At 52.5% G+C, this 16,447-nt stretch overlaps 7 protein-coding genes and 1 non-coding gene across 8 annotated transcripts; 6 read left to right on the plus strand and 2 right to left on the minus strand.

The window, feature by feature from the left end:
- The first annotated feature begins 19 nt into the window (after positions 1-19).
- BJX68DRAFT_233327 (AP-3 complex subunit beta) lies at positions 20-2,882 on the plus strand. Its single transcript, XM_071039610.1, has 3 exons — positions 20-151; positions 213-370; positions 420-2,882. The coding sequence occupies exons 1-3, from the start codon at positions 112-114 to the stop codon at positions 2,688-2,690; spliced, it is 2,469 nt and encodes an 822-aa protein (XP_070901002.1). The 5' UTR covers positions 20-111; the 3' UTR covers positions 2,691-2,882.
- Positions 2,859-4,495, plus strand: BJX68DRAFT_45200 (serine/threonine-protein phosphatase). The gene is made up of 3 exons (XM_071049193.1): positions 2,859-3,259; positions 3,326-3,559; positions 3,623-4,495. Exons 1-3 carry the CDS (start codon positions 3,244-3,246, stop codon positions 4,333-4,335), a joined length of 963 nt encoding a protein of 320 aa, XP_070901003.1. The 5' UTR covers positions 2,859-3,243; the 3' UTR covers positions 4,336-4,495.
- A 12-nt stretch (positions 4,496-4,507) lies between these two features.
- BJX68DRAFT_45162 (rho GDP-dissociation inhibitor) lies at positions 4,508-5,794 on the minus strand. The gene is made up of 4 exons (XM_071049191.1): positions 5,486-5,794; positions 4,982-5,304; positions 4,879-4,927; positions 4,508-4,811 (listed from the first exon to the last, which is right to left on the minus strand). Exons 1-4 carry the CDS (start codon positions 5,574-5,576, stop codon positions 4,681-4,683), a joined length of 594 nt encoding a protein of 197 aa, XP_070901004.1. The 5' UTR covers positions 5,577-5,794; the 3' UTR covers positions 4,508-4,680.
- Positions 5,795-6,483: 689 nt separating this feature from the next.
- Positions 6,484-8,935, plus strand: BJX68DRAFT_233335 (KilA-N domain-containing protein). Its single transcript, XM_071039611.1, has 5 exons — positions 6,484-6,856; positions 6,972-7,180; positions 7,245-7,407; positions 7,465-8,287; positions 8,343-8,935. The coding sequence occupies exons 1-5, from the start codon at positions 6,796-6,798 to the stop codon at positions 8,365-8,367; spliced, it is 1,281 nt and encodes a 426-aa protein (XP_070901005.1). The 5' UTR covers positions 6,484-6,795; the 3' UTR covers positions 8,368-8,935.
- Positions 8,936-8,969: 34 nt separating this feature from the next.
- BJX68DRAFT_t62 lies at positions 8,970-9,040 on the plus strand. The gene has a single exon. It is a non-coding gene; the product is annotated as a tRNA-Gly (tRNA).
- Positions 9,041-9,114: 74 nt separating this feature from the next.
- BJX68DRAFT_45246 (cleavage polyadenylation factor subunit CLP1) lies at positions 9,115-11,243 on the plus strand. Its single transcript, XM_071049194.1, has 3 exons — positions 9,115-9,403; positions 9,502-10,255; positions 10,311-11,243. Exons 1-3 carry the CDS (start codon positions 9,266-9,268, stop codon positions 11,087-11,089), a joined length of 1,671 nt encoding a protein of 556 aa, XP_070901006.1. The 5' UTR covers positions 9,115-9,265; the 3' UTR covers positions 11,090-11,243.
- A 142-nt stretch (positions 11,244-11,385) lies between these two features.
- Positions 11,386-12,787, plus strand: BJX68DRAFT_45250 (chitin deacetylase CDA4). Its single transcript, XM_071049196.1, has one exon. It carries the CDS (start codon positions 11,672-11,674, stop codon positions 12,638-12,640), a length of 969 nt encoding a protein of 322 aa, XP_070901007.1. The 5' UTR covers positions 11,386-11,671; the 3' UTR covers positions 12,641-12,787.
- BJX68DRAFT_45249 (uncharacterized protein) lies at positions 12,788-16,229 on the minus strand. Its single transcript, XM_071049195.1, has one exon. The coding sequence runs from the start codon at positions 16,124-16,126 to the stop codon at positions 12,935-12,937; it is 3,192 nt and encodes a 1,063-aa protein (XP_070901008.1). The 5' UTR covers positions 16,127-16,229; the 3' UTR covers positions 12,788-12,934.
- Between the last annotated feature and the right edge of the window lie 218 nt (positions 16,230-16,447).

Genomic DNA, 16,447 nt, shown 5'->3' on the forward strand with positions numbered 1-16,447 from the left:
CTTTTCGTCACCGGCCGCCAACTTCCACCCACTGGTCTCTCCACATCACCAGCATAACCTCTTGTTTACGCCTTCTGCAGGATTTCCTCCACAGAGGAACTGAGGACCGAGATGGAGACAATCTCCAGGATCTCCTCGATGCTGGAAACAGGTGCGACATCCAAACCCCCGCCTATAGCAACCTCAACCCAATGACTGACAGTCAACAACAGCTAGGGAGCTCACTCTCGAAGCGGCTCAGTCGGCCGCCATGTCCAGAGGAACCGGAATTGGAACGTCGTCACGAAATATCAGTGTATCACATATTAAAAAGCTCCTCGACTCCCGCAACGATCGTGATGTTCTTGATGGCATGCGACGGATCCTCTCCGTAAGGCCCCTCCAACTCCGAGTCTTGCGGATTTTAATCCATGATATAGCTGATGTACCGATCCGAACCCTCCCTACCTTTCTTTTCGGCAGTTGTGAAAAACGTGGCGAGCGCAAACCTCGAAATCAAAAAGCTGGTATATATCTACCTGGTTCACCATGCGGAGGCCGAACCCGACCTCGCTCTGCTGTCCATCAATGCAATCCAGAAATCGCTCACCGATCAGAATCCCCAGGCACGCGCCATGGCGCTGCGCACAATGGCGAGTATCAGAGTGCCAGTTATAAGCGCCATCGTGTCCTTGGCGGTCAAACGGGGTTGCGGCGACATGAGTCCTCATGTGCGGAAAGCAGCTGCGCTAGCTATTCCGAAGTGCTATAGACTTGATCCTAGTACTCAACCTCAGCTTATTGGATTTATTGAGACGCTCCTAGGAGATAGCCAGTACTTCGTTGCTGGTCCAGCTGTTTCCGCATTCCTAGAAGTCTGCCCTGATAGGATCGACTTGGTACACAAACACTATCGTGGCTTGGTTAAGAAGCTTGTGGATATGGATGAATGGGGCCAGCTGGCCACTATTCGTCTTCTTACTTTCTATTCCCGGCAATGTTTCCCTTTGAAGACTCGAAAAGTACAAAGGACTCAGGCTAAATCGCAAGGGTTCTACGATGATGAAGTCGACGATACCAATAATCAAGGCGACGGGGACACCTATGATGCCCTAGTTCTTGATCCTGACCTGGAGCTATTTTTGCGATCGTGCAAGTTACTTTTGCAAAGTCGAAATTCTGCTGTGCTTGTGGCCGTTGTTCGCTGTTTTCTTTACCTTGCGCCCCCGGAATATCTTGCTGCAGCTGTTGGTCCGCTGGTTGCTTTACTTCGGAGCCCTCAGGACATGCAACTGGTTGCTTTGTACAACATTGTTGTTGTCGCTTTACGATACCCCAAGCCCTTTACAAAGTACCTTTCACATTTTCTAGTTCATGCATCGGACCCGCCTCACATCTGGCGCTTGAAGCTTGAAGTCATCGCCATACTCTTTCCCCACTGTGGCCATCATTTCAAAGGCCTCATCATCAGCGAGCTCGAGCATTTCGCGCAGGGTGCAGACCCGGCTCTGGTACGAGAGAGCGTGCGCGCATTGGGACGGTGTGCGCAGGCAGACCCTAATACCTCCGACAAATGCCTACGTATCCTACTCCAGCAGATTACTAGTCTTGATGACAATCTCGTCGCAGAATCACTGACGGTTATTCGACATCTGATTCAACAAGACCCAACTTCGCATGAACGAACTGTTATCCAACTTGTGAAACATCTCGGGTTGACAACCAGTCCAGATGCGAGAGCTACCATTGTGTGGCTAGTTGGCGAGTATGCAGGAGTTGAACCGGATAGGAATTTCGCGCCGGATGTTTTACGGGTTCTAGTGCAGAACTATGCCGATGAATCAGAACCAGTAAAACAGCAAATCCTCTTACTGGGGGCTAAAGTCTACCTTCACCATATCTTACGCAACCCTCCGGCTGAAGAAAAGCCTCCGCTTCAACCCGAGCCTCAGGCAGAGCCAAACAACGAGTGGGCCGATAGTCCTGACACGGAGGCAAATGATATCAACGGCACTGATGAGAAACAAGACGTGGCCGAAGGAGACGATGCTATTAGTCTTCTTTGGCGCTATATTCTGCTCCTTGCCAGGTACGACACGTCTTACGATCTTCGGGACCGTGCCCGCTTATACAAAGCTCTCCTTTCCTCTCCTTCATCAACTCAAATTGCGAATCTGCTTCTTCTCGCCCCGAAGCCGGTCCCACATGTTCCAAGCCCGTCTGAGACTAGGAAGGACTTGCTGATAGGGTCCGCGACCCTTGTCCTAGGCCCAGACGCTGGGGCCCATGGGCTACGAGGCTACGAGAATTTGCCAGACTGGGTTCAAGCGGGGCAGGAACCAGACCCTAGTCTTCGAGAGTCAGAGGTCAAAGTCGAGAAAACAGGAGCAGTGGCTCCCACTGCGGGTGAGCAGCTTGACAGAGCGCTCAAAGAGCACGAGATGAGCGTCGCCGCTTCAAACAAGGCTCAAGCGAGTCGCGTGAAGGAGGCAGCTTCCGCATCAAAGAGCAAGACTCTGGATCAATGGCTTGATGAGCCAGAGGCTGAATCAGAAGACGAATCCGAATATGAGGAAGTAACAGATTCAGAGGAAGAAGAGGGATCGACGGAATACGAAACCGACTCTGAAGAGGAGGAAGATGAAGAAGATGATGAAGAAGAAGACACGGACTCGGATGAGCGCGAACAGGCACGGCAGCTTCTGGCCTAGAAGCATAGCTAGCTGCCGTGAGGGGTTGATACTGAGCAATATAGAGCTATATACTCACTGCAATAAAATGTAGACCTACAAGATATCCCTCTTGTTGCCAAAGCGAGGGCGGTGACCCTCAAGCGGCAGAATATGGGAAATGCATCTCTTGGGTGTGAGAGCAACTTCGAAGTCGCGACTTCGTCTATTTCTTCGGACATGGGTTTCGCTTAGGCAACAGAAAGCTGATCTAGTTGATGAAAGCGGCCAACGCCCTTACAACTGCATTTCTTAGGTCTCCTACACTTGCTGCGTAATACGACCTCAGTTCCTCACGCATATCCACCCGCTGGTCATGATGAGAGCTACTGCGGGAACTTTCCAGACAGACATATCTCCTTTCCAGCCAACCCGCATACAGTTTGTTTTCGAGTCTCTTCAGTCGAGCGTTTATTCTTGATTCTGTCTACCCACGTACCCCCGGCATTACTCTTGCTCTTGTTCCCGAGCTTTTCGCATATCCAGCTGTCCGGTACCATTATCTCCACGGCATTATTAGGCCCGCCTCTTCGCGATGCCTGGCCTACCGGGTGAGTAACTACCACGCGCCTTTGCAGCTGCGATAAGCTTACCGCAGGAACTGATACCTCTGGCAGCTAGCATTGACCTCGATGAATGCATTGAGCGGCTGTATAGAAAGGAACTGTTGGCGGATTCGGTGATTGAGGCGATATGCGCCAAAGCGAAAGAGCTATTGATGAAGGAGAGCAATGTAGTTCACATTGCGGCTCCCGTCACGGTAGTGGGAGATATACATGGGCAGTTCTTTGATATGATTGAGATCTTTAAGATTGGAGGCTTCTGCCCGAACACCAATTACTTGTTCCTCGGTTCGTATTCTGCCTGCTCCAGGAATGTTGCGAACCCCGCTAACTGGCGACTCTCTTCTATAGGAGACTACGTCGACCGAGGGTTATTCAGCGTCGAGACCATCTCTCTTCTCGTATGTTTAAAACTCAGATACCCGCAGCGCGTTCACCTCATCCGCGGGAATCACGAGTCGCGCGGCGTGACCCAGTCGTACGGCTTCTACACCGAATGCGCGCGAAAGTATGGCAACGCGAACGTATGGCACTACTTTACGGACATGTTCGACTTCCTCACATTGAGTGTTGTGATCAACGATCAAATATTTTGCGTACACGGTGGCCTTTCGCCTTCGATCCACTCAATAGACCAGATCAAAATCATAGACCGGTTCCGCGAAATCCCGCACGAAGGACCTATGGCTGACCTGGTCTGGTCGGACCCGGACACTGAACGCGACGAATTCTCCTTGTCCCCTCGAGGCGCGGGCTATACGTTCGGAGCGCAGGTCGTTCGGAAGTTCCTCGAAGTCAATAGCATGTCGCATATCCTCCGCGCCCACCAGTTGTGTCAGGAGGGGTACCAGGTGCTCTACGACGACCGATTGAGTACCGTATGGAGTGCTCCAAACTACTGCTATCGATGCGGGAATCTTGCCAGTGTGCTGGAGGTCAGCGATACCGGCGAGCGGTTCTTCAATATATTTGATGCGGCTCCGGAGAATGATAACCATCGCGGGGAGCAGCAGGCGCAGCAGAACAAGGATGGGCAGAGTCCTGTGATCGACTACTTTCTGTGATACCCCTTCTTTTCTATATCAGATTTCATCTTTGCTGTTCTTATTTGTCTATTATGTTCTCATGTGAGCGTTGCCTTTTGGAGTTTGCTAAAAAGATTCATTTATAGAGAGAGATGGTGTGGTATGTGTGGACGCAGAATAAAGAGGGACAGTTATTCTTAGATCCATGGGCCAATTGAGTCTGATTCAATCAGATACTCTGTTCACATTTATATGTGACACGCAATCCCGCAAACTTGTTCTTTTAGAGGCAAGTTGACACAGTTCCAAAGCCAGATAGGAGTCCAACGCTTGTAAATAGATAAAATATATGCTGTTCGTCATATGTACTCCGCCCAAAAAAGTCTACCAATCCTTTGCAATGGTGAATGACCACTCAAACTGGAGATGGGTCTTGTTGTCGTCGTCGACAAATTTGGAAACTGCGCTGTAACGGTCACGCGCCAGCATTCCTGAAGGCGCCTCTTCCTTCTGGACTGTGTAGGTAAAGAAAAGGGCATTAGCCACGCTCAACATACAATATCAACAAAGTCACAATCTTACACTTCTTTTCGTAGAAACGCTTGCCCGTTGTGTTAGGAGCGTAGCTTCCCTAGGGCGAGTTAGCATACCAGCGTCTCCAATAGCAAGAAACACGATGGCGTACCAGCATCTCCTCATCCTTGCTTACTCGGATACCCCTGCGCTTGACGACTTGTAGGTATTTGAGCCCACTAAGCACATCATGGTGCACCTCGAATTGAACCTTGATCCGGAACGTCGCTCCCTCTTTGATGGTGAACGGCTTGTTCTTGAGGTTCTCGGCTGCACCAGGTGCCGAGACATCAATCACAACATCATCGCGGCCCTCAACTTCTAAGGCGAGAGACTTAATGATGCACCGTCTGGGGTCGTTGGGGTCTCCAATGGGTTCACCGGCGTTGAGCCCGAGGGAGGCCTTCCAGCGGTTCAGGGACTCGTCGTTCTTGTCTGGAGGGATCGCCGTATGATTAGTTCAATTGCAGAACAGCGAAGATACATATTGCTCATAATTGAAAAAAAAGCAAGAGGAATCGAGGACTTTCACGTCCGATGGTAGGTAAGGGGGCTTCTACCCCACGAGGCAACTGCAGTCCAATCTGACAGATTGAAGACAAAGAGGCCCACATACCGAGTTCATTGTATTCAGCAATTGTCTTCTTCTCACCAAGCTTGAACCCCTCTGTCTTTGAGGCAACGAGATCTTCGTCGTGGTCGGCCATTGTGCTATGGTTTTGCGTACTGATATGGCGGGGTAGTTCGACACCGACAATTGGGGATGGGCGATAGCTTGGATAAGAGTCGCTAAAGATATGAGAGTGCTGCTGAGCTCGGGAGTTAGAATGGGTAACTGGAAAGATTGACAGAGATTGGCCATACCAGGGTAGAGTCCTAGATACAGGGTAAAGGGAGAAAGGACATCCAAGGGCTGAAGATGACTCCTATTGAAGAGGAAGCCTTGTTGATGGAGCGGTGGACCTTAACTGAGGGGATTCCCGATCAGGAATAGCGTGCAAGCTCCTTTCCATGGGCTCATCGCGAATCCTCCTCAACGACGACCATTATTTTGGTTGGACATTTCCTTGAGAGTTCATTGAAGAAAGGTGCTTGGAGAACATAGCGTGTGTTGCATAGGAAGAGGTAATGCATGCTATGGCTCTTAGACTGATGTAGCAAGGGCTTGCTTGATAGATCGTTTTGTTCTTGAAGCAGGGATTATTATGGAATCCGGACGGGTTTCAAATAGCTCGAAACATGGAACCAAAACTCCAGCTTTGAACCAAATTCTCATTGGAGGTCTTGGGGGCGTTTGATTTTGATCCTTGTCAGTCCTTGGGAACTCAGGATTCCTCGACCAGGATGGGTTAGGAGGTTACTGCCCATTTGACCAGGCGACAAGGCATCAATACAGCTCAAAGGTAAAACCGGATACCGGGGCATGGATCCGCGATGGCTGATCTGGTCTCTTTTAAGGCAAGCGCCTCACAGATTTGCAATGCTCCATTGGGTAATCGCGATGATAGTCGTTTTAGGGGGGATTAGTAAAATACGAGGGGTTGAAAGGTATGGTAACAGCACTCGAGACGAGAGTGCCCCGTCCTTATGAGGACTAATTGGTGTGGACTATTCATTCATTATTTTCCTCCCCTACTTTATCAAGTCCTGATTGAATCTGGTCGTTTATCGGAGGTTCGGTGTGTCGCAAACCAGTTCGTGTGCTCGCAGACTCTCCAAGCGATCGCGCTCCACTTAGTCGCGCTCTGGGTTGCTACTACACTTGGTGACGTCTTCAACAAACCTCGACCTATTCGGACAAAGACGCGCCTGCAACGTGGCCGACGTTCCGGCGTCGCAACCAACTTCAACCACCCCTCAAAGCGATAATACTCTTCCCCGCGAACATCTCCCTCGCCCCTCTGACATCGAACACCGTTATTCATCATGGTGCGATCGCTGCCGAAGAAGAACAACCCGCACGTCCTACCCGACGCGGCACCTGCCTGTAAGTCCCTGCTCTTCCCGGGGCGCGCCGCTCGAATCCTCGCACCTGCGATGGCCTTGCTTCGAGTATCTCGAGTATCTCGCGACTAATCAGTGATATAATTGATGTTTATTAGACGAGGAACTCCTCACGCGCCGCCGGCTGGGAAAGACGAACCTTTCAGTGAAACCCACACAGATTGGCACTTCCAATGCGACCAAGCCAGAAAACCTTGGCCCATTTGAATATGCCCATTTGCGCGCTCCTCTGCCCAAGGACTTGAAGGGGTCAGAGATCTTTCCGTCACACTCTCCCCAACAGCACCCCGAGACATACTTCCTGATGGTAAGTGGACCCGAAGTGAGCGGACGCCGAGCATCTTCTAATATAGAATGCCTTATCGTAATAGAGACGGAGCAAGGATGGTTTCGTTAGTGCGACTGGAATGTTCAAGATTGCTTTCCCGTGGGCCAAGCTGGACGAAGAACGGTCTGAACGCGAATACCTCAAGACACGCGAAGAAACGAGCGAAGACGAAATTGCTGGAAATGTTTGGATCTCTCCTGTACTAGGTGAGACCTTGTATGTGTCTTTGTGCTATTCTCGCCATTCTAACTGGAAGATTATAGCTCTTGAGCTCGCCGCGGAATACAAGATGTACGACTGGGTCCGCGCCCTGCTTGACCCCGCAGATATCATCCAGAGTCCATCGAGCGCGAAGAAGCACATTACACCCCCTCCCAGGTTTGATCTGCCGCCGATTCAAGCCCCCGAGGCGCTTGTACCTACATCCCGTGCCAGAAGCCGGCGATCCGCGTCACCTAGCAAGAAGGCGGGCACTCCGCGGAAGCCTAGACAAACGAGGGCGCAAAAGGAGGCATCTGCGGCTGCCACTAGCGCCGCCAACGCAACCCTTCAGAGCGCTTTGGACGACACAGTGTCCAGTGCAGATGGTGAAGTGAACGGAGATGTATTGCCCAGCGTGGAAGAAGAGAAGGAAGATGTCCAAGTCGAAGTCGCGTCTATCAAGGAAACGAAATTGACGCCAAGGGCTCGGAAGACCGCCGCCAGACTGGAGGGTTCCGATGACAAGGTCAAGATTAATATCAAGTCTGATGACACTGAAGGCAGCGGTGTCCAGACTGCGCAGACGACAATTTCCGTCGAGATGCCCATCGCGCTACCAGAAGCCCCATCTGCCGCGGAGACCCAGGAAATGATTGCCAAGGCAAAGGAAATGGTCAAGGAGGCCGTCAAGTTACAGCAGGACCCTGCGGAGTCATCGGTCGCCGCTAAGAAACGCAAGACTCAGGAGGCAGAGCTTAGTGATGAAGAGGACGAAGAGACCAAGACTCTGCGGACAAAGAGGGCCAAGGTCCTCGAAGAGAAGCTGAAACGCGAGCGTGTTCGCAACCGCGCCTTGGTCGGTGTGACTGCTGTTTTTGCGCTAGCGTAAGTGATCTGGGGTCCTTGGTTGCTCATGAGATTCTTCTAACTGTCTTTGCAGAGCTTCAATTCCTTACTTCTTTTAGATTCCCGACTCTCAAGCTTTTAGGACCTATCTGAGATAGCCATGCCGCCAGGCCGTGCCCAGCTTCCCAACCATATTTCGGACACTTCTTATCTTACAACCCAATGAGCCTTTCCCCTGATTCCCACATATCCTACGATTCAGTTTGGCCGCTTTGTTCTGGATTATTTCCCTCTTCATGAACCCCTCCTCTCTTCCTCTGATGTCTGTGTTGAAAGCTTTGGCCCGTCTGATAACGCACCCTCCCCAGAAAGAATGATGTACTGTGTCGACTTTTCATCCCTTTATAATATCTCCTGCTTGGTGTCAGTGTCGCGCTTTTCGAGATAGTGGCTGCTGGCTGGATTGGAGGTTGAGGGATCTGAAGTATTTCGTTCTTTCCCACGTTCAATCTCTTGCCTCCTGTATTCCTGATATACATTCCTATAATCCTTTATCCTCTTTTACTTGATCCAATTCCCTTTCCCTTTTACCATTTAGCCGAAGAGACTCGTACCTATCAGAAGATGTTATTGTTAGGGTTATTTAAGGACAGTCAATACGAATCAGTTAAGATTAACTTGATCTAATATGTCTTTAGAAGCGAGGCTTACTTCAACAATTGCGCCGGTGGTGTACCGGTAACATAGTTGCCTTCCAAGCAACTGCACGGGGTTCGACTCCCCGTCGGCGCATCTTCAAGTCTTTTTTTTTTCCACTCGTGTGGTCGAATTGTGGTTATGCCGCTTTTTGTTGACTCGATGCAAACATGCAAACAATCGTCATCGCCAAGCCTTTCCGATTGGCCTGGCCTGGAGCTCCGACGGCCTTTATTCCGTTCAACTTCCACCCGCGTAGCACTAATATCGTAGAAAGCGCCTCAGTTTCACGGCCTTTTGTTTGTTCTTGCTAGTAATGCAATGTCTCTTCCTGGCCTAGATCTCACCCAACCTTCGGCGGAGAGGGAATTTGTCGCCGCACCACCATCGCAAATCAACCTCTCCCCAGGATCAGAATGGAGGTTTGAGGTCGCACACGGAACGACCGTTCGAGTCAAGGTGAGCTCCACATGTCTTTCCTCTATCAAGATAATCATCACCGTATTCTGTTTTGTGCCCGCTGAACAAGACTGATGCGAAAGGCGGACTGAATCCAGCTCCAAACCGGCACTGCAGAGCTCTTCGGCACAGAACTCGCTCCCTCACAAACGTACACATTCTCCGGGACAAAAGCCGCAATATACACATGGCACGGATGCACACTTGAAGTCAGCGCCGGCGATGCAGTCATCGGACTGGACGGGATGCCCGCGGCCACCGCCGCGCACGGCGGCTTCGGCGCAGGAGGCTGTCAAAGCGAATACGTGGCCGAGGAAACGCCGATGGTCGAATATGCGAATATACACTTTGCCCTCGAGACGTTACGGAATGAGGCTAAGGCGACGGGGAAGGACGGCCCCCGTGTTCTGATTCTCGGCCCTGAAGATGCCGGCAAAACGAGCCTTTCGAAGATCCTGACCGCTTATGCGGTGAAAGTTGGGCGGCAGCCTGTTGTTGTGAACTTGGATCCGACAGAGGGGATGCTCAGTGTTCCTGGGACGCTTACGGCTACGACGATTCGGGCGATGTTGGATGTTGAGGAGGGGTGGGGGAGCAGCCCGATGTCTGGGCCTAGTGCGGTGCCTGTCAAGCTGCCGCTGGTATACTTCTATCCGATGGTGAATCCGCTGGAGGCGGAGGGATCAGTGTATAGGCCGATTGTGTCGAGATTGGCGCTTTCGGTCATGGGTAGGATGGCGGAGGATGAGGATGCGAGGGAGACGGGAATTATTGTTGATACGCCGGGAATTTTGAGTCAAAGTCGGACTGGGGCTCTGGAGATGATTAACCATATTGTGACGGAATTCGCAAGTATGTTGATGTTACTGCTTTTGGAGGGTTCTATATGGATGCTGACAGGATCTAGTTACGACGATTTTGGTTATAGGTTCGGAGCGGCTGTACAGCCTTATGATGAAGAACTACGATAACAGGCCGTCGTCAAGCGCATCCGCTGTGGCATCGGACGAGCGAATTACGGTCGTGAAGCTATCAAAGTCCGGTGGGTGCGTCGATCGAGACGCATCGTTCATGAAAGCAGTGCGAGAGTCGCAGATCCGAACATACTTCTTTGGCAACCCGGTTCCCTCGACAGGGTCGTCGGCGCTATCATTATCCGCATCCACGAACGTTACACTATCGCCGCACGCGCAGCAGCTAGACTTCAACACCCTGAACCTCTATAACTACACTACGCAATCAGCCGAAGACGAGCAGGATGAGGATGACTATGACCCCGCGCAATTAACGACTGGGGACTCATTCCTGCCTGGGGGAGGCAACGATGCCGAGTGGTCCACACAGCGGCAGAGCGAGAACGCATCCTCCTTGCTCCCCGGACTCAACCCAGCCAATGAAACGAATCCCGTTACCGCGGCCGGCAACGCGCTCGTGCCGATGAAAAGGGTGCTACCCCCGGCTCCCTCCGCATTGGCGAACACGCTCCTCGCGATAACGCATTGCGCCCCAACCAGCAATCTTGCGGAGATCCGCGACGCGAGCACAATGGGGTTCCTGTACGTCGCTGACGTCGACGGCGAACGAGGCAAGATCAGGGTCCTGGCGCCAGTGGGGGGCCGCGTGCCATCACGGGCGATCATCTGGGGCAAGAAATGGCCGGCGGAAGTCGTCGGCCTTGTTGGATAAGGATTTCTATGAACACATCCGGGATTCGGGAAACAGGGATGCAATATGTTTGTCAACTACGTAAGTTGTGACGAAGCAGCCTTAAATCTAAAATTAATCTATACCAATGAAGTGTCAGAGTGATTAAAGCGGAGCATAAACCACTGGGACCGATGGGCCGATGGCGATGCTCTGGCGAACGAGCAGCTCCTTTAGGCTCCATAAACGGAGGTTTTAGAATTTAGTCTGGTTTAGCTTCAGGGGTGCAGAAAATCAAAAGCTGGAATTCAAAAAAAGATAACCAGAAAGTCTAACTCCGAACCTCCGATACTCCGCTACACTCTGTTGTCACTACAGGATTGTCTTCTTGTCCACGATCGACGCCCGATCAGACAATAACTCGATCCACCAGCTTTCTTTCCACTTTTCTTCACCCACATTTGCTCCTCCTTCTTCTCCAGCAGGTCACATCATGACCCTTTTCCTCCCTCCTCATCCTCCTCCTACCTCGTCCCCTTACCTCCCCTCCTCACCCCTCAAACCTAAAGAGAACACCCCCCATACCTATCCTACAGCCGGGGGATAGGGGGAGATAATAGGATCATGTTCTGCTACCGCTCCTACCGCCACACCCCTCGCCGCCGCCGCCAACGCCTCCTAACACTCGCCCTCCCCTTCCTCGCCTTCATCACCTTAACGCTCCCCTTCTACCTAATCTACAAACCACCGCACCTCCTGATTTCCTACCTCGCCCACAAATACCCAGACATCCTCTGGCACGTCCCACACCTAAAACCCGGCACGACGTCACCGATAATCGCTCTCACAATCGACGACGCCCCATCGGAATTCACACCTGAAATCCTCGACATCCTCAAAGAAAATGATGCGCACGCAACCTTCTTCCTAATTGGCGACCATATCCCTGGAAGGGAATGGGTTATGCGCGATGCGGTGAACCAGGGGAATGAGCTGGGGAACCATGCGATGTATGATGAGCCGAGTAAAGATCTTACTGATGAGGAGCTGGCCGCGCAGATCCAGGCGGTGCAGAGTCGCATTCAGAGAATCTATGCCATGGCGGGGCACCAGGCTGAGGCGCACGATGAGGTGAAGGTCGGTGATGTTGAGCAGAATTCGCTGTTTGGTGCGGCGGTTGAGGCGGGGCCCGTGGTTGGGTTGAAGAATGTTGGCGGGGGGAGCATTACTGCTGCTGGGAATGGTGACTCTTCTGCGGAGGCAGAAACAACGACGGCGACGACAACTCTGGAACCGGGGAAGTATTTCCGGCCGGGGTCGGGGTTCTTTACGGATAGGATGAGGGCTCTTGTGCAGCGTGAGGGGTTCCGGCTTGTGCTGGGTAGTGTCTATCCGCATGATCCGCAGATCAGTGTGCCGTGGGTGAATGCGGCGCATGTGCTGAGTATGGTTCGTCCTGGGAGTATCATCATTGTGCATGATAGACGGCCGTGGACGGCGCCCATGCTGCGGATTGTACTACCAGAGCTGAAAAGGAGAGGGTATAGAATTGGGACGGTGTCAGACCTGTTGAAGGAGGGGGCTTCAGTATAGACTTTCTTTTCTACTTTCGTTGCATTTTTACCACTGTGATATCCGTGTATTATTGTTATATTGTACAGGTCTTTCTATGTATATAGAACGCTGGGATGCATGGTGTACAATACAGGACAGGACGGGCAAGGGAATGACCAACCCAAATAGACTAATATGAATATATCAACCAAAACACCAGGCAGTATTCCCGACCAAATCAGAACTCCTTAACATTAAAAGAGAGACAACAAGATGCGTCAACCCCAAAATACCCAAAACTCCACACATGAAACAAAAGAACAAAAGAACAATTCACTCGTATCGTTTCCAGTCCTCCAGGTTCTTCCGCAGGTCACCAGACCTGTCGTAGCCCCTGTCCTGATCTTCCAGCAGCTCGTCCTGGCGGTCGCGGAACCGCTGCTCAGCATCGAACCGTGTCAGCGCCATCCACTTGATGAACTGCAGATCGTCACGTCGCACTGCATCGTTGAACTTTGCCCGAATACGCGGCGAGTACAACTGGCAGCTGGCCTCACGGCTGCTTGATTTGTCGCCCGGCAGCAGGCGTGGAACCGTTGAGAACTCGCGTGCTATTGGGTGCCGTGCCTTGCAGAGAGGCCAAACAATGTCGTCGTAGCAGTCCTCGCATACGGTGAACTCCGGAAGCTGCGGCATGTAGTGCCACGTGTTGAGGATTAGCCGGCTCCGGCGGCAATCCCGGAGGACCACCTTGCGTCGTGCATAAGCCAAGAACTCGCTTAGGTCGGGCGTTTTACCCTCCTGCTCGGCCCTGTTTGCTGCGAAGTCCAGCGCATCAATGTAGCGGATGAACCGAGGACTGTCCACCACAAAGTCACATACGCGTTCCTGTGAGGAGGTGCAGCGCTCAAAAGTCTCACGATGCGCTGGCATGAGGAGTCGGATGTTTCGGACACACGCAGAGCAAACATTGAATTGAGGCAGATATGCACCGGTATCGGGATCAATGATGCGGTACCAATACTGGTCGCTGATTATCCGGCCAGTGCATGATTTCCCGCCAGGAGGGGACGCGGTGATGTCATCTAGAAGATCGAGATTGTCCAGCTTCTTCTTGAGTGTCTGCATCCATGCTAGGCGAGTCCAGGGCTCACTCATGGCGCAACGGATCGGCTCGTTGCGTGACTTGGGTGCGCTCAGCATAATGCGGTCACGAAAGATAGTTTTGCGCATCTGCTTGACACAGGATGGGCAGATGTCAAGGTGAGTCAAGCCGTCAATTGTGTGCCAGTCTTGGTAACCCGCAACAGGCACTGATCTCGGACACGGCGCTAGAGTAAGACTAGCATTTGGTGACGATGATCGGCTTGATTCCGGAGACATATCCTGCTTTTGCACCTGTGTGAGCGCGGTTTCGTGGTCAACCTTCACCAGAGCCTGGGAGGGGAACTCTAGCGGCTCTTCTGCGAAAGACACAGTCCGTCGGCGAGCCGGCTGGGCAGGTGCGGGCTGATCTCGGTCTAGAGACTGGGATCTGAGTGCCGATTTCAGAGGCGCCGGTGCAGACTCCTGTGGCTTTGTTTGCCCAGTTGACGCTTCAAGGCTAGGAAACGGGGTCGTGCCAGAAGAGGCATCGGAAGGGGGGTCTGCAGGCCACGCACCAGGAGGCTGAGTTGAAGCGACGGGCTTCTCCGGGCTTCGAGAGCCTGAAGAATTCGAGGTATTGCGTGGAGAGGGATATTCATGGCCAGCAGCAGAGTCGCGCTGCTCACGTCGAATCTTCAGCTTTTCCTCCAATCTTTCCGCAATGCTTAATCCCGGAGAAGGCGGCGAGCTCCTGTCAACCTGAGTTGGAGAACTGTCGTTCGAGGTAGCGCCGTGGGACAAGCGCATAGTGGCCGAGTCAGAGGCATACTCAGAGGTTGGGCGAAGCTCAACTGGTGAGGGCTTGTTAGAAGGGTCGTACTTGGTAGTGGCCTGCCGCTTTGTTGTGGAAGTAGAGGAAGTGCGCGGCCCTTGCGCTGGAGGGTTGGGCAAGGACTGAAGCGGAACGGTTTGACTCCTTCGAGGGACTTCCGGCACTGGATCTGTGGAAGCAACAGCAGGAGAAGCTTTTGGCGGCGCACTCCTTGGAGGGACAGGCGGATATTGAGGAGCTTGGCTTGTCTGGGGGAGGTCAGGCAGTGGCCTCGCGGGGATCTTGTCCACGCGGACGCCAGATTCTCGGACAACTATCTCTGGCTGGTAAGAAACAGTAGACGACCGGGTCCTGCGGTGTCCGGCTTCCTGCGAGGGTACTGGGGGGCGGGCAACAGACTGGCTTCGGTGTGTCGCATCGGGTACTCGCTTTGAAAGCTCAGGTCTTCGCAGATCCGTGTCCCGAACTGGCTCCGGCTGGTTGGGGATGGTAGACGGGGCTCTTTGCTGTTTCTCCGAAGGTATTGGTAGGGGGCGGGATGGAGGAGACGAGTTCTTCTGCGCTGCATTTGACACCTGCCTGGGCGGAAGCGTCTCGATTCGCACGTTGATATCCCGCGCAGGCTCCGAGTGTGTTCTGGCATTCGAGCCAGCTGTCTGTTCCTTCTCCCGACGCAATGAAGGGGTGCGTGATGGAAGGGTAAGTACCTTGGGTGCTACATCTGGCATACGCTTGGGTGGAAGGCTTTCAGCCCGTACGTCAGTATCCCGAACGACCTCAGCTCTGGTAGGTGAACTAGACTTTTGCTCCCTTTCCCGACGCACGGAGGGTGTGCGGGATGGCAAGCTTTGACTCTTTTGTATCATCTCTGGCACTGGCCTTGGTAGAAGCACATTTTCTCGCACCGCGGTGTCCCGGGTGGGCTCGGGGCGAGGTCTAGTAGGTGAACCAGACTGTTGCTCCCTCCCTTGACGCATTGACGTAGTGCGTGATGGGACGCTTTGACTCTTTAAAGCCCCATCAGGCACTAGCTTCGGGGGAGACATATCCATCCGGACAGGAGCCCGAGGAGAGGGTTCAGGCTGGCGGGAAATAGGTCTCTGGCTGGGACCGTAAGTGTTGGTATGAGGCACATGAATCTGATGCTGCGTGGGCTGCAACGGCTGCGACGGCTGCGGTGGTTGAGTCCTGGGTCGTACATCCTGTGGTTTGGTTGGGCTCCGTGAGCGTGGTTTTCCTGGTTCTTGAGACTGACTCTCCCCGGCCGGGTGGCGCAATGGGTTCTGTTTTGGATCCTGCTGGTTATCCACTTTGGGGGCACGACGGCTTGCTTTGATTCCAGACAAATCATTTCTGGAAGATGACTTCTCTTCGACATTAGAAGAGGCTTTGGAAGGAAACAGTATCTCAACGTCCAGGATCATTGGGTACTGATTGACGGTTCCTCGGGCTTTGACACCTTCAATTCCAGGGAGTTCTCCACGGTGGGAAGATCCATTCAATTCCCTGGATAGGGACTCAACTTCATCCTCAACAAAAGGGACGGGGGGGCGCTGTGGCCGCTTGCGCCAGCGCAAGGGCATTCCGAGGGTCGCAGAAATATACATAGCAAGCAGAAAGAGTCAACCAAGGCAATCCAAAGAAGAAGTCCTGGGTTCGGTCCGATTGTGATCTGGGGGGCAGATCCAAGTTATCCAGTGGCGGTGATAAAGTAAATTGCAGTCAGTTTCCAGGCAGTAAGCATGATAAGATTGTCGTGTTGTTTGAAAGTGAGTTGCTGAAACGCCGTGGGGCCAAAATATAGAAGTGTGAATCAACAAAGAACAGCGCGTAGAACAACAGGTCGGGGCCGTCGAGCTATATTAAGTGATAAAGAAGTAGTAATACAGGGGTATCGTGATATACAAAATCTCAAAGAAAGAGAGAGC

Source organism: Aspergillus pseudodeflectus (assembly GCF_044049435.1).
Source record: "Aspergillus pseudodeflectus strain CBS 756.74 chromosome Unknown BJX68scaffold_13, whole genome shotgun sequence".
Classification (NCBI taxonomy): Eukaryota; Fungi; Ascomycota; class Eurotiomycetes; order Eurotiales; family Aspergillaceae; genus Aspergillus; species Aspergillus pseudodeflectus.

Excerpts from the sequence above, each read along its gene's own strand:
- BJX68DRAFT_233335 (XM_071039611.1), top strand. The coding sequence starts at position 6,796 with ATGGTGCGATCGCTGCCGAAGAAGAACAACCCGCACGTCCTACCCGAC. Across the intron at positions 7,181-7,244 it reads CCGAGACATACTTCCTGATG|AGACGGAGCAAGGATGGTTT; the intron begins GTAAGTGGACCC and ends TTATCGTAATAG. Across the intron at positions 8,288-8,342 it reads ACTGCTGTTTTTGCGCTAGC|AGCTTCAATTCCTTACTTCT; the intron begins GTAAGTGATCTG and ends CTGTCTTTGCAG.
- BJX68DRAFT_45246 (XM_071049194.1), top strand. The coding sequence starts at position 9,266 with ATGTCTCTTCCTGGCCTAGATCTCACCCAACCTTCGGCGGAGAGGGAA. Across the intron at positions 9,404-9,501 it reads GAACGACCGTTCGAGTCAAG|CTCCAAACCGGCACTGCAGA; the intron begins GTGAGCTCCACA and ends GACTGAATCCAG. Across the intron at positions 10,256-10,310 it reads TATTGTGACGGAATTCGCAA|TTACGACGATTTTGGTTATA; the intron begins GTATGTTGATGT and ends GACAGGATCTAG.
- BJX68DRAFT_45249 (XM_071049195.1), bottom strand. The coding sequence starts at position 16,126 with ATGTATATTTCTGCGACCCTCGGAATGCCCTTGCGCTGGCGCAAGCGG.
- BJX68DRAFT_45162 (XM_071049191.1), bottom strand. The coding sequence starts at position 5,576 with ATGGCCGACCACGACGAAGATCTCGTTGCCTCAAAGACAGAGGGGTTC. Across the intron at positions 5,305-5,485 it reads TGCTGAATACAATGAACTCG|ACAAGAACGACGAGTCCCTG; the intron begins GTATGTGGGCCT and ends CGATCCCTCCAG. Across the intron at positions 4,812-4,878 it reads GCGTTTCTACGAAAAGAAGT|TCCAGAAGGAAGAGGCGCCT; the intron begins GTAAGATTGTGA and ends TTACCTACACAG.
- BJX68DRAFT_233327 (XM_071039610.1), top strand. The coding sequence starts at position 112 with ATGGAGACAATCTCCAGGATCTCCTCGATGCTGGAAACAG. Across the intron at positions 152-212 it reads CTCCTCGATGCTGGAAACAG|CTAGGGAGCTCACTCTCGAA; the intron begins GTGCGACATCCA and ends AGTCAACAACAG. Across the intron at positions 371-419 it reads GCATGCGACGGATCCTCTCC|CTGATGTACCGATCCGAACC; the intron begins GTAAGGCCCCTC and ends TCCATGATATAG.
- BJX68DRAFT_45200 (XM_071049193.1), top strand. Across the intron at positions 3,560-3,622 it reads CACCAATTACTTGTTCCTCG|GAGACTACGTCGACCGAGGG; the intron begins GTTCGTATTCTG and ends TCTCTTCTATAG.
- BJX68DRAFT_45250 (XM_071049196.1), top strand. The coding sequence starts at position 11,672 with ATGTTCTGCTACCGCTCCTACCGCCACACCCCTCGCCGCCGCCGCCAA.